The sequence below is a fragment of the Palaemon carinicauda genome, chromosome 24 (genome assembly GCF_036898095.1).
Source record: "Palaemon carinicauda isolate YSFRI2023 chromosome 24, ASM3689809v2, whole genome shotgun sequence".
Classification (NCBI taxonomy): domain Eukaryota; kingdom Metazoa; phylum Arthropoda; class Malacostraca; order Decapoda; family Palaemonidae; genus Palaemon; species Palaemon carinicauda.
The window spans coordinates 4,895,720-4,921,458 of record NC_090748.1 but is presented as its reverse complement, the minus strand read 5'-3'; the positions used below and the strand labels follow the sequence as shown (position 1 = coordinate 4,921,458).

At 39.0% G+C, this 25,739-nt stretch overlaps 1 protein-coding gene across 3 annotated transcripts in view; it reads right to left on the bottom strand.

Moving 5' to 3' along the window:
- Positions 1 to 25,739, bottom strand: part of LOC137618052 (ankyrin repeat and IBR domain-containing protein 1-like) — a 177,046-nt gene that overhangs the window by 61,302 nt on the left and 90,005 nt on the right. For 2 of the 3 annotated variants that reach the window (XM_068347999.1, XM_068348000.1), the window contains exons 10-14: positions 12,196 to 12,415; positions 11,394 to 11,528; positions 7,605 to 7,779; positions 2,195 to 2,337; positions 1,738 to 1,965 (exon numbers count right to left, since the gene is read on the bottom strand). In XM_068347999.1, the coding sequence (XP_068204100.1) occupies positions 1,738 to 1,965; positions 2,195 to 2,337; positions 7,605 to 7,779; positions 11,394 to 11,528; positions 12,196 to 12,415 (901 nt within the window). The remainder of the gene's footprint in view (positions 1 to 1,737; positions 1,966 to 2,194; positions 2,338 to 7,604; positions 7,780 to 11,393; positions 11,529 to 12,195; positions 12,416 to 25,739) is intronic. The other variant, XM_068348001.1, reaches the window with a different exon arrangement.

Sequence of the window (25,739 nt, the reverse complement as noted above, 5' to 3'; positions counted from 1 at the left end):
GGCTAACGTCAACATGCGTCTGGCAGGGTCGACTGCGCATCGGTGGTGGAGCTCTCACAGCCGGAGTGTGGGAGCAGGCAGCCGCAGTGTCAGCTGAGCGCACAACCGTGGCAGGTTGTAGGTTAACGGGTGCAGCGTCAACCTTCTCAGCACGATACTCCTGCATGAAGGAAGCTAGCTGAGTCTGCATAGACTGCAGCAAAGACCACTTAGGGTCTACAGCGGATGGTGCAGCAACAGACGGAGTGATTGCCTGCTGCGGAACCACTCTACCTCTCTTGGGAGGTGTGCAGTCTTCGGAAGACTGCGGCGAGTCCGAACTGACCCAGTGGCTACACCTGGGCCGTTGGACTCGCTCGGAAGGGACCTTGCGCTTGAGAGGTCGTGAGACCTTGGTCCAGCGTTTCTGACGAGAAACTTCTTCCGCAGACGAGGAATGAATGGGCTCACTCGTCTGTTTGTGGGTGGGACGATCTCTGCAAGATACGTCCTCAACCACTGAGGGTACATCTGTACGCTGATCAAGGCCTGTCGAACCCTTTGGTCCTTCGACATTGCTTCTCCCCTGGGCTTGGGAGCTTGCAAGAGGTCCCGGACTGGGAGGACGACTGGCACGAACAGACGCACCCTCATGCGTAACACTGACACTTTTCACTGCACTTGCACTCACTACACTTCCCACTGCACTTTTCTCCTTCAACTCTTTGACGTCGGCCAAGAGTTGATTGCGGTCATTCGCTAATGACTCAACTCTGTCACCAAGAGCCTGAATGGCACGCATCATATCCGCCATCGAGGGTTGATGAGAGCTAGTAGAAGGGTCGGGTGTAACCACTACAGGGGAAGGAATAGGTTGAGGGGCATGGGGAGAGGAAAAATCAAAAGAGCGAGACGAACTCCTCCTGATCCTATCCTTCTCTAGCCTACGTGCATTCTTAAGGAATTCTTGAAAATCGAATTCCGAAAGCCCAGCGCATTCCTCACATCGATCTTCCAATTGACAGGCTTTACCCCTACAATTGGAACAAACGGTGTGAGGATCTATAGAGGCCTTCGGAAGACGCCTAGAACAGTCCCTAGCGCTACACTGCCTGTACTTGGGGACTTGAGTAGGGTCAGACATCTTGAATTAGTCAAAGGGGGAAATCCAAAATCTATCCAAGTCGTCAACAAATAATCCAAAATCTAATCAATGAAAGTGATAAAGTATTGATGATAACTTCTGTACAGCGAAAGCTAATAACTAGAGAGAATACATCACCAAAAAGCGTGAAAATCAACTCCAGAAACAACAGCGTATCAAGTAGGTCTTGCCGGTGGCACGACAGAGAGAAAATTGGTTCTTTGTTGACAAGAAGTACCTGAGTACCTACTCGACAGATGGCGCTGTTGTTGTACACCCCCACCTGTATAGCGATCGCTGGCGTATCCCGCCCGTAGGTTTTTTCTGTCGGGCAACAGAGCTGCAGCTACATGATCACCGGGTAAGATTAATATTGAAAAATAAAATATTACTAAAGTATATGGAATTCCAGCCCTTCTAGTAAATAATCAAATTTATTAATGTACTTGGGTGACTGCACAGAACTGTCCATGCACATGAATTGCCTTATAAATTTAAACTAGAACATCACCTTTGACATTAAAACCAATTACCACAACACACAAGCTTGCTACCAAAATAGCTTATCAAAACAAAACAGAACTCAAGATTACTATCATATGTTTATTACTTACATCATCAACAGGATCCATTCCCATTAGGCCTGGCAAGCGTCGTTTCCGAGATCTACGAAGTGACGGAGGTGTTTCAGGAGGTAAAAGACCTCTACTCACAGCTCGTACAAATTTGTGTCTCCTTCTACGTGTCAGCAGAGTTGTGGCAATGATTTGCCCTCGCGGAGTAACAAGGTACTGCCGTGCAACCATTTCGGAGAGCTTTTCCGTTACCTCTTCTAATTCATTCTGCAAAGGAAGAGTCAGGGCAAAATTCAAACACATAGAGCAACAGTAACAACCAATCAAACTTTAGGAATAAAATTTTTTAAGCGTTTGTGATTACAGTGGCATATTCAAGTGATTTCTTTATATTTTTTATGGACTTTTAGCTATTAATTGTATAATAAAATAAAGTTTAGCCGTGAAGTACTTAATAGGAATTTTTTTATGAAATACTTTAGTTAGATTAACCTACCTGCATATACTCAAAGATGGTCTTGTTATAGCCATTATCTTCTAAGTAATATCCATAAACATAAGACCCACATAAGACTCTTCGCGCCTTTAAGAGTTCTTTCACGCCTTCTTCTACAAATCGAGTACCCTTCTCCACAGATGCTGATGAATCAATAAGAAAAATTGTATACAGGAAAATGTCAACAGCAGGAAAAATTTGTAAATGATTCAAAAAATAAAACTAAAGGATGCAGCTAAATCTCATGAAAATAAATAACATCACATCTACTTGTAATAAAATACTAAACTTGTAAAACAAACATTTCAAATCGAATGAATCTGCCTTGAAATATTATATACATTCATGCATAATAATGAAGGCTGCAAATAAGCAATAAGATCAATCACAAACACTACAACGATGCTTTCAAGAATAACAAAATAACCCTCGTTTCTAAAAATAAATTGATTTAATCTAGCAGACATATTTTTGTCAGTAAAATAAGCAATATGGTCCAACATGTGCCTTCAAACTAGATCAGTTTTATGGCCTCAAAAATCATAAATTTCAATTACTGAAGAACTCAGGCAGATATATCCTTCTTTAAATTCGTGAATTGCACATGGACCCCAGATACGTCATTCTACTGTAGAAGAAAAATTCTGGCAGGTGAATGTATTCATATTGTTCCTTTCTGTCCCTCTACATTATTTGAATAACTTTTTATTTAACCTAATCCAGCCACAACTGAATTAATGACACTTGTTACTAATTTAATTTATTTTTGAAGCAAACTTATAACCTAAAATGCTTGTATTCTAAAACAACTTCACCCAAAAGAAATGAAGGAAATTCACTCAATGTATTCTATTGTAGTGGTCTGGGAAAGGTAAAATCTGTTCGCTCATGATTCTATAGCCATCTACTTACACCACCTCTTCTTACTCAAAGGAAGAACGAGCTATCGTACAGATTGGGGAAATTGTTCTTACATTTCTTGCATGATTACTTAATCTCTTCTTTCTTTGAAGGATTAAAGTAAGTAATTTTGTCCCACCACAAACCCATTACTTTAGCATGGAAGAGTAGTAATTTTGGTGAGAAGCATAATGAGCAGTTGACTAACGAGAGCTCCATAAGGAGGATAAGTAAAAGATCCCAGGGCTTGGAAGGGAACAGAGAGTCAACATTTGGACTGAAATGTTTTGTTTAACAATATGAGTAACATGAAAGGGGGTGTAAAATCTCAACACAGATGAATATTATATCTTCAAAAGGTTACTATGTTGTATTTGAGGACTGAATCTATGTGCCTAACAAGAAGCAAAGCTGTAACGGCTAAGGTAGCGAGTAAAATATACCTCTAAAGCAGAATCTCCTACAAATACAACTATTTACAATGCAAAAGGAGATGAAGAAAATAAATCCTTAAAGTTAAAGAAAATTTCAAAGCACAAGAGTTTGGTGAAGAGGTGAATAGTGGCAAATAAAGAGTAATAGCAAGTTGGCTTCTATCTTTCAATCCTTTCTGTCACATTTCCAAATCACTTTTATCTTTGAGATCTCATTCCGTTTCCCAAAAGTTGGACGTAACGTCTCTTTTTAACTTCCAGGTTTGCCATATATTCATGTTACCATATTCCACATTCAATAGCCCATTTTTCTTCAAAATCTTGAATTTTCTTGCCACTTTAGATTACTCAACTGCTTAGAGTTGTACATGCCTCATGGATCCATAATATGGTGCTACTCTTTACAAGGTATTCTTATTTATTAAAAAAATACATACTATAGTACTTGGGGTGGGGGGTGGGGCTTATTATGTTTTCAAGGGGTGTGACAACCCAATTAAACCAATCTTAATTTGGGGTTACTTCAGACTCCTACTATTTTGTTAAAAATTATTTGAATGATAATTTTATTCTCTATAAGTTGTACATTGGAAATTTTCTTAGTAGAGTAAAAGTCCTTTTAACTGGCATCCAATACATAGGCAAGCCTGATTAACCAGCATCCAATACATAGGCAAGCCTGATTAACCAGCATCCAATACATAGGCAAACCTGATTAACCAGCATTCAATACATAGGCAAGCCAGATTAACCAGCATCCAATACATAGGCAAGCCTGATTTAACCAGCATCCAATACATACACAAGCCTGATTAACCAGCATCCAATACATAGGCAGGCCTGATTAACCAGCACCCAATACATACACAAGCCTGATCAACCAGCATCCAATACAGAGGCAGGCCTGATTAGCCAGCATAGAGATTAAAATCTAGAACAGTTGTAAGCAATTTATTAGACAGCTAGTTTTTGTTTAATAAATCAAGTTGGAAGTAAGCTGCTGAAGACTAGACAGGAAAACCATATGCAAAACATGGCACGATGAAAGAATTAAAAATATCCTAAGTATTGGGTGATCATCAAAAATCTTGAAAGACTTTCTTAATATTCCAAGTTTAGCTTAGTTGAAGAAACAGACTGGATGTATTTCTCAACATTAAATTTGCAATCAAGAATTACACCTATAATTTCAAATGAGTTGAAGAGATATAGTCAATAAAAATATCTTGGCAAAGGAGCCAATGCCCTCAACCAACTTGAAACCATTCTTTGTGTTTTATTAAGAGTTCAGTCATGTCATGCTCCATAATTTGCACCAAGCACTAATTTTAGCTAGTTTTATATTAGGGGATTCAGAAATAACATCTTACATTCATAAAATGGCATTGATGCAGGGAGAGAAGCATTATATGCACATGCAACAGGCTTGTTTTCAAGGCTAAACTCCATATCACTCGTATATATAGTAATAACTTTGCTATCGTGGGTGTTACATTTTAGGTACCCACACAATAGATGAAAAACTGCAAGTAGATATCTATTTTTATGCCAAGTAGACATAAAAAACTACGGTATATTTCTTGGATAATTTTTCCTATTTTTTATTATCTATGAATTTAAGCTTTTATAAAACCTCCCAAAACTTATAAATCAGTTACAATCTTAAAAACTTTTTAAGCTAAAACCTAATAATACTGTAGACACATCCTTACACAGGCATAAATGAAAAAAAAAAAAAAACTAAGGCGCAACACCAACTTTTGAAGATATTTAAAATCCCTCTTTATGATAGCCTTGTTGCGAGAAGTTACCAACATCCTAGCTTTCTTGCTAAAAGTGACATTTTCTGTTGTCCTTATATTCTTTTGGTTCTTCTTGATTTAGCGAATGATAGATTCATTGATGTCATAATGGCAGCCTATGTATGGGAATCTTCTCCCTTCCTTAGGCATGTCAGAGTTTCATCTCTGCGTAACATCTTCCTCAGATGCTTGGGTTCACTGCCAGAAACCTTAGTAGGAGCAGAACACTCAGCTGGCATTGTAGAGCTTGGAAGCAATTCACAATCATAGCAAAAAATGAAAATAAAATGCCATATAACAAACAGATGCAGAGCGATGTGTATGAATGCATAAAAATAAACTGGAAAGTGTAGGATACTTGAGAGAGATCATGTGATCTGACAGCCAATCAGTGGCCAGGATACTGATCTTTGTGTTCTGATTGGTCATGTCTCCTCGACTGGCCAATAGTGTACCTTGCATGAAATCAGCTGGGCCAGCTAGGCTACCCTCATTATGCTTCGCAAATTTCATTTTCCATACAGAAGCTTGATTCTTTGTGTCACCTATAGCACCAGTTTAAGCAGCTTTCAAATAAAAGAGGCTGAAAAATTTAATACCAGAGAACAAAAAGTAATCAAATAAACACTTACAGAAACTTTTTGAAATTACTTCTATTCCAGTAAAGAAAAACACCTTATTGGTGTTGTTAAGGTGCATGGATTGCTTTCAAGGTACATAATTAATTCTATAAAATTCCAGGAGTCCATGAGTCTCTGGGAGCTGTTGACCAATAGGATGCAAACTTAACATTTGCCCAAACCAACTAATGCCATTTGATCTTCTTTTACTTCTAAAGCATAAAAATGTATCTAATGTAAGCTATGTTAAGTTATGGCTTTGTGGTGAAGCAAACAATACCAAGTGAAAATGGGTCTACAAATTAGAAATATTACTAAAGACACAAGGGAGATTAAACAGCTTGAAATAATACAATTCCAGAAAACAGCAAGACACTGCTGGGAACAATAAAAGTAAGGCTTAAGACACATGCTAGGAAGAGGAGAATGATAAACTGTGTGCAAAGGTAGGATCACTTTATACAAAAAAGTGAGAAAATATGCATAAAAGATAAAAAGATTAACAATATATACTAAGCAAATGTTAACTAAAACATATACAACGTAATATGCATTAACATGCTCTTTAAACACAGGACATTGAAAAGACCAAAACAGAATCTTAATAATAAAACTTATTTCTATACTCACCTGATGTTCATATTGTTTCCCTCTAGAATCACAGTTTTATTGACAGTTATCACCAAAAATTTCTAAAAAAAATTTTTTTCCTTTCAATAGATTTATGCTTCAAGTAGAGTAGAGACAATCTAGCAATTTATTACAACCACTGATGGCTTGTCAAGTCACTGGTCCTTTGTCTTTCCAGGGTTGCTGACACTCACTTGTCCAGATATTTCAACTATTCTTTTACTACCACAAACATGTCTTCTGCATTTGTTAGTAACTACTGTGTAAATTATTCAATGGAACCGAAAGTACGGTTACAATTGTATACAAAGGAAACTGGAAAGGGGGAAAAAAGGGAAGTTGGTAAGGGGAAGTAGCTTTAAAAGCTGTGGCCCAGTGGGGATCTACATTGCTGAGAACCTCTAAATGAACAAACATCTAGCTATAAACTCTGCTCTGCGATATGTACAGCATATGAAATAAAAAAGGCTTAACTAAACTATATAATAGCACAACCAGACAAGCACCATATGCAACTTCAGTTACATTTTATTACACAAAAGAACCTAGTGCATACAAGCTATTCTGGAGGGAACAAGTAGGATACACTTTATATAGCTGAATCACACAAATGAATGGAACTATTTTAGCATACATTTAGGCAAAATATAAATATACATTTTGCAAACAGGGCTCTCTATGAAAAAGTTAAAATGGAGTTTGATGTAATTGATGAAACTTCACTAATTGGACATACTCTTGTATTTTTTTAAATATTACTATCTGACATATGTTCTTAAATGCTGCATTGGTAGATGAAGACGAGTAAAATAATAGTTTTAATTGGTATTTTACATTAGGAAGTATTGGTCAATGAATACATTATCCTACAACTTAAAAGAATTCATTCAAGTTAAATTACTGAGAACCGGCCAAAATTATGCATATAATCAGAAGAATTGGGGTAAAGTTGAAGCTTTACAGCAACAGAACATGCACATTCATTATCACATAAGAACACATACTAAAGATTCCAAATTACAACTACCTTGGCCTTGTTGCTCTTGCGATGGTAAAGAAGTTGCAAGGACTTCCATCTTGTCTCGGGCACTTCTCAACAGTGGTTCTTCCATTTGCAAGGAATTCTGATGATTTTTAAATCTCGTATAGTAGTGGATGAATCGATTCAACTCTTGCATCTGGTGGTTTCTTACAGTTGCCTGTTCAACCGTTAAATAAACAAACAATAATCTCTTTTATAACATACGGTACACAGTTACTACGGAAGGTTTCTCTCAACATCATCATGCTTTCACTGTCTATTATGCAACATAAATTCATACTTACTGATGGAATTCTCATTGCTTTGCTTGTCTAATATAACTCAGTGTATCCCTTTTCACTCAAAAGAATTCATAGACTAACCAAAAGTGTCAACTACCCATCTTTTCAGGACATGCTAACATGCCCAGTCTTGATTCCAGAGATGGATATATTGACAGGTTTTGAAATCTGTGCATAAATGCAAGTCCCTTTTGTAAACAGTTTAATAGAACTTAGGGTTTAAGCTAATAACAGTATTCTAAAAAACAATTATTATGAATACAACTGTTTTCAGCAACAATGAAAATAGGGAAATTAAATGCCGGTATTTAGGAAACAAGATTATCACCGATTATGATTAATTTCTCTTTAAATATATAATCCACAATCTATTGCAATTAAAGTATGAGGAATTCTGTGAGATAAACAAAATAATTCTTCCAAGAATATTGTGTCTTGTTTGGCTATGGAAACATACAGGTAAACGCAGTTCCGGTAGGCCCTGCTGCTTCCTCTGGTGCCTTAGATGACCGTGGAGGTAGCAGCAGTAGGGGATTCAGCATTATGAAGCTTCATCTGTGGTGGATAACGGGGGAGAGTGGGCTGTGGCACCCTAGCAGTACCAGCTGAACTTGGTTGAGTCCCTTGTCAGGCTGGGAGGAATGTAGAGAGTAGAGGTCCCCTTTTTGTTTTGTTTCATTTGTTGATGTTGACTACCCCCCAAAATTGGGGGAAGTGCCTTGGTATATGTATGTATGTATGAAGCTAAAACACAGGTATGAGTTTCTGAATTCTGGAGACTTCATGGATTTGTTAAGTAGCTGACTGCCATCTTAACAGCTATGAAAATAATTAACTTTCTGTTTCATATAATTGTTACTTTGTCCGATCTGTCAAAGATGTACATTCATCACAATGAACAAGCATGAAACATTCTTAGTTTGGCCAACTGCAATAAAAAAAAGTGCCAAAACCTTACACGAGAAAGAAAAAGACCTTGCACATACCATAAATGACTGAATAAAACTGATGCAATAATTAGTGTCAGTTGACTCGGTCACCTCAGGCAGGTACTTACAGGGGATTTGGTATTTTAAGTCATATGGCTGGTCCAAGTGAGGTAAGAAGATGTGGAGAGAAGTTCATCTACTATCTATATCAATTCATTCTAGGGCAGTGAAACTTACATTTCTTAATTCACAGGTTATTAAATAATGGTAAAATCTATAAAAACCAAAAATCTAATGAATGAAGATATGAAAGCAAAACCATAAAAAATATGTTCATAATGAATCTTTAGTTCAGGGAAAAATCCAGAGGCTAGGCTACTTGTTTACAGCAGAGATGATGAAAAATATGACACGCCCGCACCGTTCTTTAATACGCACGTAACTGGCCTAGTTTTGATAGTGATGTCCTTCAAAGCTCTATGCCTACTATATTTAGTTTCCCTTAATTTCAGAAGGCCAGTGTGTTTTTGCTTCCAAGCTCTAATTATGAAATTACTGGGCCAGTTGCTAACCTAACCTGGTGTATGGCAATGTTCCTTCAGTAAAGATTCTGAATGTTCACTGCGCATTACAGTAAGGATCCTCTCACAGAGCCTAAACTTATCTATTTACTTTAGATCTTTCTGCAGCTAAACCCTTGCACTATTAGTCACTCTGTTAGACAACTAGATTGCAAGGTAGAAGAGAGTTTTATAGTCTGGATGCTAATAACCCTCCTATCACTAAAGTAAATGGTATTAAGCAGCTTTGTTTCTCAAGGGTAGATGGCGTTTCATATCGTATGATTCTTTTAGCTCTTTAATGTTGTTGGTAACGTTCATTTCATCCCATTTCTGATGGCAGTTTGCTTCATTCGCTTGTCAGCTCAGCCACTTGCTAATCACGAGTTAACATTAGCTGGGTAATGGTAAACACTAATCGTTTTACGAAAGTAATAATAAGATCGATTATTTCTATTTAGTGAAAAATATATAGAAAAGATCAAAACATTTTTATCATTATGTGGGTAAAAGGACAATAAATGAAATAAGAATAAATGTGGGTAACTACAATACAGTGCAAATACACCAGAGGCGCCGTTGCAAAAGTTTTGCCTTGACCCTGAAAGTTCTGAAACTGTAGCCGAATAAATGAGCAGCAACTTGCTCAACAGTATTAAATAATTTGATTTATACTTCTTTACAGGAAAAAGATGAACAAATCACTAAGTAAATTCCTTTTAAACTTTGTGTTTCTTATCAAAAACTTCCTAATAACTTGTTGAAGGTAAGTTCTGAAACTTTTTTCATCAAGTATTCAATGACAGCATATTGCCAGTCTATCTACAATTCTCAAATTTCCCTCGTCATTATGGGTAAAATTGTTAATTTTGTATCTCAATCACAAAGATAGACTGGTAATTCTAGTCAAGTTAGTCTTTAAGGAGTAGTAGTACTGTACCAAAACTCAACTCTGGGTATGAAGTACAGCAGGTAACTCTTATGCTACAAGTGCTAGGTCTTTTACAAGACTGAACTCATTGGAATCCGCCACCATCCCTCTCCAATCTCGGGACATTCCCGAGTCACTTCGAGCGACACCAACACCACTATTCATCAAATCAGTGATTGCAGCGCTCACAACAGGGATCCGAGCCTGGAGTGTGCAGCCATGTAAGCCCCTTCAAGGATTAGCCTAGGCAACTTATTGTGTGACTTCTGGTTGAGTGCAATTATACGCTTTGCCTCGATCCAAACTCATCATTCTCTAAACACAGAAGTATTCAGACTTGGTCTTCTCAGGCACAAGGCGAGGACATTCCTGACACTGCAGCTAACTTACCAATGAGCTTTTGCTTAAAATTTTAAATGAATATAATCCCTATTCCGATGCCACTATCAGGGTGCCATTTGACCTCTTGAGTAAAAGTACAGCAGATGAGGTCTTTTAAGCTTGAGGGCTAAAATCATCATAATAAACAATATGACATATTTTTTTTTGGTAAAATTTAAGGAATTTAAATGTTCCTAGTTCATCATAAGTTTGAAGTTTTTCCAATGATTCACCTCTATACAGTATATCCCTAATCTTCATGTTTAACCTGAGTTATAGATATTGTCCAATTTAAGCGACATCTGTTGCACGGAAGTAAAAACTACCAAGGTATGAGTATATAAGAATTTATATATAAAATGTGAAAAATTATCAATAACATGTACTACTTCACAAAAATACGTAAGACTAACAAGAATTGCCAGTCTACAAATACTGAAATCTAAAATAAATCTTCTTACATCTCCAAACAACTGAAAAAAAAAAAAAAAAAATTGCCATGAATACTGTAGTTTAATGTGACATTATTCAAGGTGTTTCTAGATAACTGTTCAAATTCAATTCTTTACACAGCATCCCATGGCAAAATTTGACAGCGACTTCAAACAAAAAAGGAAATTTCTAAAAATGAAAACACTAAAGCATAACTGATTTTATAAGACTGGAACATAAACAATGGAAATACTAACCTCTGACATTAGTACACCAAGTTTTTCATCAGCTTTACTTTGAGCATCGAATCTGTTGCATCGAAAATATCCACCAGTTGCTGAGGAGTGTTTTTTCCAACTCTCTAAACAAACCCAACAAAAATCAAATTTGCACTGGAAAGAAAAGATACAAAAAGAGTCTCACAACCACTTTCTAAATCAACAGATTTAGCACAGGACAGGTTAAAAAATAAACCAAAAATATTAGTTCAGTAAAACTAAATTCTATCTAAAGAGCTTATCTCATTTAAAATATTGAAACTTTTTATATGAAATGTAAGCTCAATTTTCATTTTGTATATTCTTTTATTTTTAACAGTGACTAGTGTATGTTACCAGATATATATATATCAAAATTCCTGGTTAACAGGACCAGTGTAATAATTGCTTTTTACCTTTTCTCTTTGGGTATATAACTGCAAATGCATTCCTGTATTTGCAGTTATATATCACTTTTGTATTTTATAAACAAGTTTTTGCTAGTTACAAAAGGAAATGGGGTGCAGCAATTACTAGAAGCTTTTCAGCATTTGCTGCCATTTCTGCCACCTAATCAAAGCAAATGATTAAGCATGATTATACTGCGTGGCAAATTAGTTTTGTAAGCATAGGTAAATAAAACATAGAATCCTTTAAGGGAACACTTACTAAACCAGTCATAAAAGTTCTTTAGCAGCAATAAGTAAATAAAACATATGATATCCTTTAAGGGAACACTAACTGGACCAGTCATAAAAATTCTTTATAAAAATTGCTCTGTACCTATTACGAATGCACATACCTTTGAACATTTCATGTGATTACATCCTTCATTCTTCTGAATAGGACTCTTGCAATTTGGACAAGCTTTGGAGTTGGTGACAAGCCATAAAAAATTAGCTGCGTCTTCTGTCTCTCCCGAATTAATCCTCAACTCTTCAGGCTTCACCTCTCCAACTTTTCCCTGCCACTCGGCCCACTGCTCACATCCTGATGGGGAGTGCGCTTCACCAAGACACTCCCTTTAAACAAAAATACAATAACCTTATGAATATTCCCTATGTTACTTTACAAAATAGCTTAAAAATGAAGTCTGTTGCTTAATAAATTCACTACACTTTACCTTTTATTCATACACGGCCTATCTGCGTGTCGGCTCATATTCCGTAGAGAAGCTATTACCTTCCAATTTATGATACAAGCCCGTCTCATTCCTACAGGTCTAATGGGGGCAAACTCTATTACATATTACATTTCTAACTGCATTTACTGACTTTATTTCATTCAACTTATGAGCAGAATAAGGGAATAAGTACAAGGAATAGATAAAGACATAAGAACATCAAAAGTGACTATAATGTATAGGTATAACAAATGGAAAGGTAAAAGAAAAGGATATAGAAAAGAGGGAAGAATAGGAAAAACCTTTTAGCCTTTGGCATTAGATAAATTAATACAGTGCATAAAAAATATAGTTGGAAATACTGACCTGAATAAAAGGGAATAAGGATAAGGAATAAAAAAGGGAGTACAGTATTGTTCATTTTCGTCAATGTTTATTCCTTACACCTTTCCTTATTCCACTTTATCCTTGTCCCTCTGTTATTCCATTTAATTTTTATTTTATTTTATTCAGTATGCCCCACTATATTCTACCTGAATTAATTCGATTTGATGCAAACTTTGTATAGACAAATTCACTGCATAAATTCTTATGCAAAATTCATTACCAGTTGTTTACTAAAAAAAAAAAATCCAGATTCACCCTTAAAGAAAAAATGTTCATATAACTTTCTCATTTGTTAAAAAAAATGACAAATTTGGAAGTATTTTGTGTTTTTCCTAACAATAAAAACCTGGAGCTATTCGTGTTTTCCTAACGATAAAAACCTGGAGCTATTTATAGGGATATTACTTTCGGCGTAGCTGGAAGACAAACCATATGACTTTTAGTGAGGGATATCCACCTCAACCACGTTAGCGGGAGGGGTGGGGGATAGCCGGCTACCCCGCTCACTTGCACACCTGGGCTGTGCACCCACTATGCTAGCAGGCAGGATCTTTTTGGGGGACAGGTGCAGGGGGCCAATCTGTATAAATAGCTCCAGGTTTGTATCTTTAGGAAAATTACACATTACATACAAATATGTCATTTGTTCTGTCACTCTATACAAACCGTTGCTATTTATAGGAATGAATTACCTCTTAGGAGGCTGGAAGTCCTTACCAACTGGCTTTAGGCATTGACTCGGGGGTTTCTCTGTACAATACTATATCTTACTGGTAGGAACCCATGCACCTCGCTTAAATATCGGGCTCTGCAAAACTAGCGGCCTCCGCAAGCTGTGTTCATGATACTAGCAATGTGACTGGTCTAGGTAAGCGTTCCCTGAGTCACAGGAATCTTTGAGAGTACCATAGACATTACCCAATCCCCCTCGCTAGAGGTACTGGGGACACAGCAAGTATATTTCTATACTAGGTTGCACGAGGGAAATGGTTTTACCTGCTGATAAAAACTGTAGTTAAGTGAGGCCAGCTGTACTGAGGACCCTGGTGCTGGTTCCCCAAGAGAGGGGAAGGTGAAGAAAAGAAAGGAGGCTAATCATTCTTACTCATTCACCCCAGGCTAATCTCAGGTCACCTTAGCCCTCAACCCTCTGTTACATCTCAATAACAGAGCTTGAGGTGTTGAAACCATTTATTGTCTAGCCACCACAGAAACCACGAAGAACGTCTCCCTGTTCCTGTGGGTCACGTCTTGCAGGAAGTGGGCGGTGAAGGTTATTTGACGATTCTAAACGCCTGCTGAAAAGGTGTGCGTCACAGAGTGGTCTTATAAAACGCTAGGGCGCACTCCTGCCTCTAAATTTATAAGCTCTCGGTCTCTTCTATGAAAAGGATCAGGATTTAATGCTGGGTTCATGACAATGCAAATCCGAGCCCAGAGCGTGTTCTTGGTGATCTTTCTCTTGACCTTTTCAGAGCTCACAAAGGGTGTTGACACTTGGGGCGAGCTCTTGTAGTTTACTTGAGGTAGGGCCTCCAGTTTCTCTTTGGCATAGTAAATATTAATCTGGATCATTGGTCTTACTGCAAAGAACCTCCCAGAACGAGAGGTTCGAATTCTGCGATCTGAACTGCCAGAAACGAGGTCAAGTATTACCTAGCCCATCACCATGAATAGAGGCGTTAAGGGCAGCCCCTGGTATTCGCCGACTCTTTTGGCCGTTACGAGAAGGAGACCTATCATCGAGGTCAGGTGGATATCACTGATTGGCGTTCTAGGTCGTATCGTAGGTAGTTCCCTTGGGAGACCACATGACGTGAACCCTGCCCCATGGAGGTCCTTCTTCTGACTAAAGGTCTGTCAGCTTAAAAACTCTGTATGAGGGGCGACGCCAACATGGAGGAAAGGTTAATTCCTTTCGGTCTGAAGGCAAGGCTCAAGGACTAGTGGTGGCCTTTCATTGCAGAGACGTTTTTCTCCAGAAGGTAAATGAGGAACTCCTCTAATGCTGGGATAGTCACATCGAAGGGCTCGATACCCCTTCCATGATACCAACTACAGTCCACTTGGCATGGCCAGCCGAAGCTGAAGATCTATGCAGGTATCCAGACATTATTTTTGCAATTTGTTGCTGGAAGGATTCTCTGAAAGAAGAGGAGCTGAATAGTCTCCAGGCGTGAAGTCACAGCAAAGATATAGCTTCGTGAAAGGTGTTCACATGTGCCTGTTTAGTCACTGTAGGAGGTCTTTCGGGATCTCCGTCAGGAGTTGCAGACGAGTCAATGAGTGTGACGAGTCTGCTCGACAAGACGAGAGTGGTCTATTCCCAAAGATCAAGGAAGGGTGATGGATGAATCCGATTCCCGCCAGAGGAATCCACAAGAGGAAAACGGGACAGTTTCTCACGCAGATGGGAAAGGCAACCACCGGCTGGCGCCGCTGTCGGAGATCCTTCACACAAGCAGGATGATTGCTACCCTATGGCTAGTGAAGGGGCTACTTCCTTGGCAGGGCAGTGGGTGAATACCTCTCTTTGCTGGAGGACTCCTCCAAAGGGGAGACCAACCGGAGAAGGAAGTCTTTTCTGAGAACGGGAAAGACACGACCAACACTTGCTGCCGTAGTTGGCGATTCTCCCCACAAGCAGGAGGATTGTTGACCAGTGGTTGGAAGGACACTCTCTCAGAAGGTCGAGTTCCAGCACCTAGAGGTGATCCCCTTAACCGCACTCTCTATTTCCCATCCACGAGTTCTAGCTCAAGTTGAAGGTGGACATCGGGTGTTGACTGAAAAAAGAGCCGAACCTCAAATCTGAGTTCTCCTCAGAGGGGGTGGTACCCCCTGTCCATAGAAAGTCTGCCCTCATCTCTGGTTGGTTTAAGAGATGGTACCATTCGGACTCTGCCCAGAGCCTGGAAGCCGAGCGGTACAGCATGGTCCACCCACCTTCTTTTGATGCACCTGGAGGGAGCGTCCAATCCGGGAAAGAGCCAAGGAGGTCGACTCCTCGGTGGAGATTTCCCTTTGTCAACCGTCTTCTCAGGTCCGTCTCCTGACCAGGTCTCATATCGACCCAAGACCAAAGGGGGTAGGAACCTACTCCTGCCCTTACCTGTGCTCCAGAAGAAGTTTGATTCAAAGGAATCCGCTGCAGGCTTGCCAAACCCACTTGAAACAGTGACTTCGGAGGCGTAAAAGGAAGAGACTCCTTTCCTCCTCCTCCTAAGACTCCGTTGATCACTGAGCTGCGATTCTCTGTCCTCATAGGAGGGACTCACTACGAGGCAACCTACTCAAGAACGAGAAAACAGAGAATTATCTCTTGGATAAGAACATTGATGATGTCCACAGCATCCCTTTCCCAGCCACGACCAAGAGAACTCCTTTCTTGGTGAAGTGAGGGACAAGAAAGTGCACCTCTGAGCTAGAACAGCTAAAACTGGAGAAGTAGTACTTCTACAACACCAAACACAGTAGTGTTACAAGGTGGTCACCCATCCAAGTGTTGACCATACCCCACGTTGATTGACTTTGCTGATCGGAGGAGACGGTGTTCCGTGGTATGGCCGTTGACAGAGCGAACTCCGGCTGCGTGAGGACGTTATAATTAGAGGATTGAAGGACAAGACAGAGATCAAGCTAAGGGTTGTCAAATATGTCTCCGGAGGAGAATCCCGCTGAGTTCAATTCCCTGGAACAGCGGGAAGGACTGGTGGCAGCGAATGGGTGAAGGGGCCTGCGCAATTAATGAAGCTCTTCCATCAATGACGATGTCGACTTATAAAGTAACCATGTAGCACAAGTGACCAAAAGGAAGAGACAGGGAGCAAAAGAGGCAACCTAGTCTGTAAGACACACGGTCTGATAAAAAAGTTCGTATGGGATGAATGTTTGAGAGCGCTGACATTATACAGCTAAGTTATACTGTAGTAGTGATATTACATACATATACCAAGGCACTTCCCCCAATTTTGGGGGGTAGCCGACATCAACAAATGAAACAAAACAAAAAGGGGACCTCTACTCTCTACGTTCCTCCCAGCCTGACAAGACGGGAATGATAAAACAGACTATACTGGATATAAAACAAAAGCCCGGTACTATAAAAAGCTGTCAAAACAAACTATGGTACTTAACATTGGAATGTGTGAAGATGGAGCTTCGGACATGACGAAATAAATCCACGAGTGAAAAAATCCGAGAGCACCACAAAAAATTTTCACAATGTCGAAGTCCAAAAAGAAGGATGTTGTTCAGATGGCGCTCGCGTCGGGGCGTGGGTGGTGTGGCGCTGGTGGGTTGGCTAGGGCCTTTGTATCGGCCCATCCCTTTGACAAAGGAATTAACTAAATGGAAGACAACCTGTGAATAGTGGATTTCACGCGCCTTTGCTTTATACACGACACCCAAAAGGTGCTCGCGCGAGGGTTGTAACCTCAGCATTCCATGCTTTTATCTTTCTCTGGTATAATTGGAAGGTTTTATCAGGTCTCTCCCCAGAAATAGATTTTTCCTTCGTCAAAATCCCTTTATTATACACTACAGTAAAGGTATGACGATGACCGGTAAAGTTTTAGTTTAGTGCAATACTGTACTGTAGCCTTACCGTGTCCAGTACGTAGTATACATGTAGCACGTACTGTACAGTACATATAATTATAAACTTTGATATAAAACAAATAAAAAAAATATTAGACATTATTTACTGTGTTAATCATCCACTAGGGCACCCGCTCACATGCATGAGACAGTGACCTGTTAGGTTAGGAGTTAGCCCACCCACCCTAGTGCAACCCATATTTGCCATTTTTCCCACATTGCGCCTGTCTAGGTAACCTAACCCTCGTATAAAACAAGGGATGACTGTACTCTTAAACCAAGGTACCACCACAAAGAATTCACAGCTTTGTGAGAGGATTTTGACTTTGTAAGACACAGTTAATGTTCAGATCCCTTACTGAATGGAACACTTTCACCACTACACCCAGTTTAGGAAGTTGTGTTAGAGTTAGGTAAGATTGAAATTACCACCTAAAAGCAAAGACCCACTCACTCCTGAGATTAAACAAGGGAATCTAAGTAAGTTAAGAGCTGTGAAGCCCATCACTATCAAAACTTAGTAGGTTAAATAAGTACAGTAGGGTCCCGAATTATGCGAGAATTTGGTCGATGAATGACCTCGTATAAATGGAAAATCGCAGATTTCGAAACACAACTAACAGAAATAATTACATTTGGCCATGACGACCGGCAACTTGCTTATTCAAACGTGTTTACTACCCTTTTCCATTACTTTCTTTGTACTGTACTGTATTTCTTTATAATATCAAATTGTTCTTGTAAATAAATCAAATATTTAATATACTTTAAAGTTCTAATAACTTGAAAAATGGTTAAAATTACAACCATGATGGGTGTAAACACTGTATATTTCCCGTTATAACACGACCCAAAATACAGACAAATTTTAATGTTTGTCATATCTATTGTTTAAGACAACTGGTGGATAGCAAAACCATCACTCTATAGACTAGCTTTTGTTGTATGATTGAAAACCCAAAATTATCAAAATAAAGGCGATTTTATATCATGCGTTTCCTAAACATGCCAAAAAGCACAATAGAAAACGACAACCAATGTTTTGTTTACGTTTATCTCTGATCATAACGAAGAAACAGACGCATTTACACATCTGTGTATAGGTTAGTTTTTGCATCCACAGCAATCTTACCAATATTGATTATATGTTGATTTTGTTATTACCAATGCTCTACTTAATTTTTTTTCTAAGAACTTCCAAATAAATGAAGTGAATGCCATTTATATAATGTTTTTCTTTATGACGCCGCCTGAAACGGAAACCTTCCATTTGTTTACGCTCATCTTCGATCATAATAAACAAACGAACGCATTAAACACACATGATCAAAGTGATAACTAATGATATTACAAACATTTAGTAAACATTATGTTATTACAAATATTTTACTTACCGTATCCATATAAATTCCTAAATTCGTAGCAAAGCTGGAAACCTTTTTTTTCCTTATGCGTTTAATCCACAATAGCAAACTGCCGCTAATGACAGAATGATAATTTACGATAATTCTAAACTGTTACGAAAGATAATTGTCCTTTCCATATCCAAAATACTTTTCCTAACTTTAGTTAGGAAAACCATATGCAAAAATGATAAAAGAAGAAAGTACTAGGCCTATTTTTAAAGTCATCGAACAATTAGGTTACCGCTATTACGTTCGATGTGAGAGAGAGAGAGAGAGAGAGAGAGAGAGAGAGAGAGAGAGAGAGAGAGAGAGAGAGAGAGAGAGAGAGAGAGAGAGAGAGAGAGAGAGAGAGAGATGGTTTTAAATGTACTAAATAATAAATATAGTTTATAACACATTGGTCCTTATGTAATATTAACTGTATTGATGGTTTGAATAAATTAAGAAATGGTGTAAACAATTCTTTGTTAACGTATTCGTACGCGCATATTCGTGAGAGCGGAAGCTAGACATCAGCTGATCTAATCACAGCCAAAAGTAAAACAAAAAGAAGTCAGCAATACTCGATTTTTAAAACACACCCGAAATTTAAAAACCCAAGTACATGTTTTATTATAGCGCAATTGACTATTTAAAGAGTAAAAATTTTCTGGAATAGAATGGTGTTTCCTAAAAAATAGTGGTTTGCTGACGAAATCGGATACCGTATTTCAAGCTATGATTGAAATGGATGTATACACGGTATAATTTTTTCGTTTTGTATTTAATTGACACTTTAAGAAAACCGATTTTGGTTTCTTCATCTATTTGTAAGTATTGTATAACACGAGAGAGAGAGAGAGAGAGAGAGAGAGAGAGAGAGAGAGAGAGAGAGAGAGAGAGAGAGAGAGAATCAGCTGTTGTAATCGAGTGCCGTGTTTTTGGTTCGTGTACCTCCTGAAGCGAGGAATTGATCACCACAACTAACAATTGTCATGTTAATTTCATTCTTAAACTCAAGTTGCCATATGTTAACTAGGGTTTTATTTCTTACGGAGAGAGAGAGAGAGAGAGAGAGAGAGGAGAGAGAGAGAGAGAGAGAGAGAGAGAGAGAGAGAGAGATTTGATGGCAGAAATTCGAGAGTGAGAGAGAGAGAGAGAGAGAGAGAGAGAGAGAGAGAGAGAGAGAGAGAGAGAGAGAGAGAGATTTTTATTTTACCGTCTACTCTACAAAACTAATCTTTGCAAATCAAATGTGTACGGTTTAAAAAATGACAAAATATTGCCGACTCGTTACCGTAGTTTAGGCTATTCACTGCCGATAAACAAACCCAGTCTACTCGTGAAAACCTTGAACGCCCGGAGGGAAAAATAAGGCTTTTATATATACTGTACTAAACAAAAATAATGCTTTAATATACCATCATTAACACTACCATTACAATTATCGTAAGGTTGGAGAAAGATAATGATTGCCGAGAACGTAACCACAATCCTGTTTACATTTTGTCAGCTGGACTTGCACAGTTAACAATTGATTTCATTGTTGATGTGGAATTTTATCCTTAAATAGGCTATTCATTATGAAATTATGCTAATAAGATGTAATGTTAATATTGTTTTGTAAAATTTATTATAAATCACCGTATTTAGGGCTACCAAGAAAGACAATACAGTGAACCCTCGCTACTTCGCGGTTCGACAATCGCGGATTTACCACTTCGCGGGGTTTTCCCATAACCCATATATATATACATATCGCGGATTTTCCGGAAAATTCGAAAATACCGCGAAATCTGAAGATAACCAAATACGATATTTTGTTACCTGTAATTCCATTAATACTGTAATTAGTAATATCTGCTCTTACTGATTGTTCATTGCATTACATATGATATATAATTCAGCACAGAAAGAAATAAAACACGAAAAGAGAATGTGATCATACGATAATTCAGTACGTAGTAAAATTAAATCGAACATGAAACGCAAATCAGATGCAGTCATACCATATTAGAATGGTGTGTACTGTAATGGATGTGCTTCTTTTCCATGAATCTTTTGTATGTATACGTACGTAGTACAGTACTGCATCCAATAATATTCTTTGTTGCAAAAATCACATTTCGAATAAGTACTGTAAGCGTACGAGAGAGAGAGAGAGAGAGAGAGAGAGAGAGAGAGAGAGAGAGAGAGAGAGAGAGAGAGAGAGAGAGAGAGAGAGGCGTAAAATAGCGTACGTACGTAAATTTTTATTATTATTGTTATTATTATTATTATTGTTGTTGTTGTTAATAAAATTATTATTGTTATTATTATTAATCATTATTATTATTATTATTACTGTACAGTATTATTATCATTATTTATTATTATTACGGTACTGTATTGTACTTAATCTACGTACGTTCAGTATGCGCGGGGGCATCTTCTATGAGTAACCAACGCGCCATAGTACTAAGACGGGTTGTGATTGGTTCAAGCGCTGATAGATGACGAATCAAAACTCAAGTTTTGTTATCTAGCCTGTGATTGGTGTTTTGCCCGCATCTTCTACCCGCAGCATCAAAGTTCTCGCGGGGCTGCATCGTTCACTTTCTCTTTCCGCGTATTGCTGAGTAGACGTTCTTAACTTTGTGAAGTTTAATCTGTGCTGTGTGCGACTGTTTTAAGTTGAACTTTTTGTTGAACTTTCTGTTACAATGGCTCCCAAGCGTTCTGCTTCTAGTAAGGCTGGTAGTGAGCCTAAACGCCACCGAAGAATGATGACGATAGCTGAGAAGGTTACGCTTCTCGACATGTTAAAAGATGGTAGAAGTTACGCGGCCGCCGGCCGCCATTTTGGCATCAACGAATCCACCGTTCGCTACATCAAGAAGGACGAGGCGAACATTAGAAAGACTGCTGCAATCACCTTTAGCAGATCAGCGAAGCGAGTCGTTACAACGCGTAATAAAACGATCGTACGCATGGAAGGTGCTTTAGCTGTGTGGATTGCCGACTGCCGGAAGAAGAACATAGCGTTGGATACGAACACCATCCAAACAAAGGCTTTGAGCTTGTATGAGAATTTTGCTGCAAAGGAACCTAAAGAGGACGACGGCAACCATGCTGAAGATGATGATGATGCAGATGATCCTCAACCAGGGACATCCACTGATTCCCAGCCTCAGAAACGTTTTTCCGCAAGCAAAGGATGGTTCGCGAAGTTTCAGAAACGCTTCGCCCTGAAAAGCGTTTCCCTGCATGGGGAGTCTGCTTCCGCTGACACTGCCGCTGCTGAAACTTACGTGAACCAGACTTTCAAGAACATTATCGCTGAAGGTGGATACAAGCCGGAGCAAGTCTTTAATATGGATGAAACCGGCTTGTTTTGGAAGAGAATGCCGTCGCGAACTTTCCTGTTCAAAGAGGAAGCCAAAGCCTCTGGCTTTAAGGCATTCAAGGATCGCGTTACCCTCGTGATGTGTGGCAATGCTGCTGGATTTTTGTTAAAGCCGGGGCTTATTTATAAGTCGAAAAATCCTCGCGCTTTGAAAAACAAAAATAAGAATCTCCTTCCCGTGTACTGGATGCATAATCAAAAAGCATGGATTACGAAGATGCTGACCTCCAACTGGTTCCACCAGTGTTTCATCCCGCAAGTCCATGAATATCTCTTAGAGAAGGGCTTGCCATTCAAGATCCTTCTCCTTATGGATAACGCTGGTGGACACGCAACTGACCTGTCGCGTGAGGGCGTTCAGGTTGAGTTCCTGCCACCCAACACCACGTCATTAATTCAACCAATGGACCAGGGGGTTATCAGGGCGTTCAAGGCCCTCTACACGAAGAATACCTTGGCGGACCTCGTTGCGTGTGTGGATGCTGCCCAAGATGACGAGGATGAAGACTTCAACTTGAAGGCGTACTGGCGGCAGTACACCATAGCCACGTGCCAGCAGAATATTCAAAAGGCACTTCAAGAGATGAAACCTGCAACCGTAAATGCGAGCTGGAAGAAGCTGTGGCCCGATATTGTTTACGACGACAAGGGATTTACTCCGTCGGAAATCCAACACTCTGCAATACGGAAATCTGTGCAGTTGGCTGCCATAATTGGGGGTGACGGGTTTGGCGACATGACGACTGAAGACGTCGACGAGTTGTTGGACTGCCATTCCCAGCCCCTAACTGACGCAGACCTCGAAGACCTGACGAAATCGGCAAGTGAGGAAGAGAGTGAGGGTACCCAGGAAGAGACCCAAGAAAATGTCGAAGAAACGGGCTTAACATTAGAACGGCTCGCCAAGTTCTGCAACCATATGAAGGAGGCGAAAGAAATGTTGCAAGAGTGGGACGAGGATATGGTTCGCTCGATGCAATTCTGCAACAAGGTTGATGACATCACGACTCCCTACAGGATGCTCTTGGATCGAAAAAAGAAGCAGCGGCAACAACTTCCGATCACAATGTTTTTTCAGCCTCGCAAAAAAGAGCCAGTTCCTCCTGCTAGTACGCCTTCGGAAGAAATTGAAGAAGTTGAAGAGGTGTCCCAGGAAAAGACACCTCCGTCTGAAGAGACGTAAAATACTATCATTGACTGCACAGTAGAACACATCATCAGCTTCATCATCATCATTTCTACTGTGCAGCAAATTCATCGCCATCGTCATTCAAGTTTTTCTTGAACTTCTTTCGTGGTGAGTACAGTAACAATCTTTATTTTTTACTTTAACCTGTTTTATAGTTTAGTAATGTACGTACTGTATGCATTAAGTTAAAGGGAAGGTTTTAAAAGTCTACATGTTGTAACCTATCATATTTTTTTTGTTTAAAATTTACATTTACGTACGTAAAACAATCTCTCTCTCTCTCTCTCTCTCTCTCTCTCTCTCTCTCTCTCTCTCTCTCTCTCTCTCTCTCTCTCTCTCTCTCTCTCAAATTGTTTTCCTGCTTTGCTACGTACAAGTACTGTATAATTTATATTTGTAAGGTAACATATTTTGTAAATGCTTTTACTGTAAATACTGTATGTACTGTATCATTATTTATCACTATCATCATGCGCGTTAAATGCCTTGTTTGTTCTGAGCGTGGTTGTTTACTGAGCGTACACGCCGTCGTTTCAGGCGGCGTCATAAAGAAAAAGATTTCATTTGGAAGTCCTAAGAAAAATACGTAAACTAAAACATTGGTAATAAAAAAATCAACATACAGTACTGTATAATCAATATAATCGATGCAAAAACTAACCATACGTACATATATGTGTACACTAAATGAGTTTGTTTCTTCATTATGATCAGAGATGAACGTAAACAAAACATTGGTTGCCATTTTTTATCGTGCTTTTTAGGTGTTTAGGAAACACATGATATAAAATCGCCTTTAATATTTGTGCCTGTTTTAGTTTAGGGTGCTGTAGTACATGCATTAAGTGTTCTGTACATTAAAGGGTGGTTTGTTAACAGTACTACGTACAAGGGAAGGTTTTAAAAGTCCGAATATACATGTTAAATAAATAGGTAAATATGCTGTCACTACTTCGCGGATTTTCACCTATCGCGCCCGCGTCTGGAACCTATCTACCGCGATAAACGAGGGTTCACTGTAGATTTGATACATTTTATAGTGCTTGACTCGCAGACTTTGAACAGTTTCGCAGATACAGAAAATTTATTTTTGAAAAATAGAGGTCGCATAAAAGGGGAATCGTATAATTTGAACACGCATAATTCGGGACCCTACTGTATTAGAAAATGTGCTCGTGTGTCAGATTCATCATTATCCCCGCTATAAATAACTAACCCAATCTTCTCTGGATTTCCCCTTGGACTAAAAGCAAGTTTCATTAGCACTCAAAACTTGAAATATACTTCTCCTGTGAGGAAAAGCAAGGCAATCACACTCCTTACAATGGTAATTTAAATAACAGTAATGTACTACCCAGTGTAGTAATTGCTAACTAATCCAGAGGAAGACAACTTAAAATGCAATAAAACTCATCACAATCAGGAAGAGGGATCTGCCATGTGCCTATCTGACCGAGAAAACAGAAACAACAAAGTGGCCCGGGCATTCCGCTTCCTGCCATTAACTGTTCATGTGTCATTAGCTTACTAGAGGCATGAGTCTATTGAAAATAAAGATAATGAGAAATTACATCCTAAAATCTTAAAGGTAAATATCAGTAAACAAAGCCTCTGGAGAAGTAATATGAACATCAAGGAGATTCATAGAAACAATTTTAATTTCTGACTCGAGCTAGTTATTTAACCAACACAAAGGCGGTAAAATACTTAGGACGAGACAGATAAATGAAGTACGTGTACCGAGAAACAATGTGAAAAAGGGTTAAATCATTCTAATAACCTGAATTCAGATTTACCAACAAAAAAATGTTCAACAAGACAAATAAATGAAGTATGTGTACCCAGAAATAATCTGAAAAGTGTTAAATCATTTTAATAAACTGAATTCAACTTACATACATACATATACCAAGGCACATCCCCAATTTTAGGGGATAGCCGACATCAAACAAATGAAACAAAATAGGGGACGTCTCCTCTCTATGTTCCTCCCAGCCTGACAAGGGACTCAACCGAGTTCGGCTGGTACTACTAGGGTGGCACAGCCCACCCTCCCACATTATCCACCACAGATGAAGCTTCATAATGCTGAATCCCCTACTGCTGCTACCTCCGTGGTCATCTAAGGCAACGGAAGAAGCAGCAGGGGCTACCGGAACTGCGTCACAATCGCTCGCCATTCATTCCTATTTCTAGCACACTCTCTTGCCTCTCTCACATCTATCCTCCTATCACCCAGAGCTTCCTTCACTCCATCCATCAACCCAAACCTTGGCCT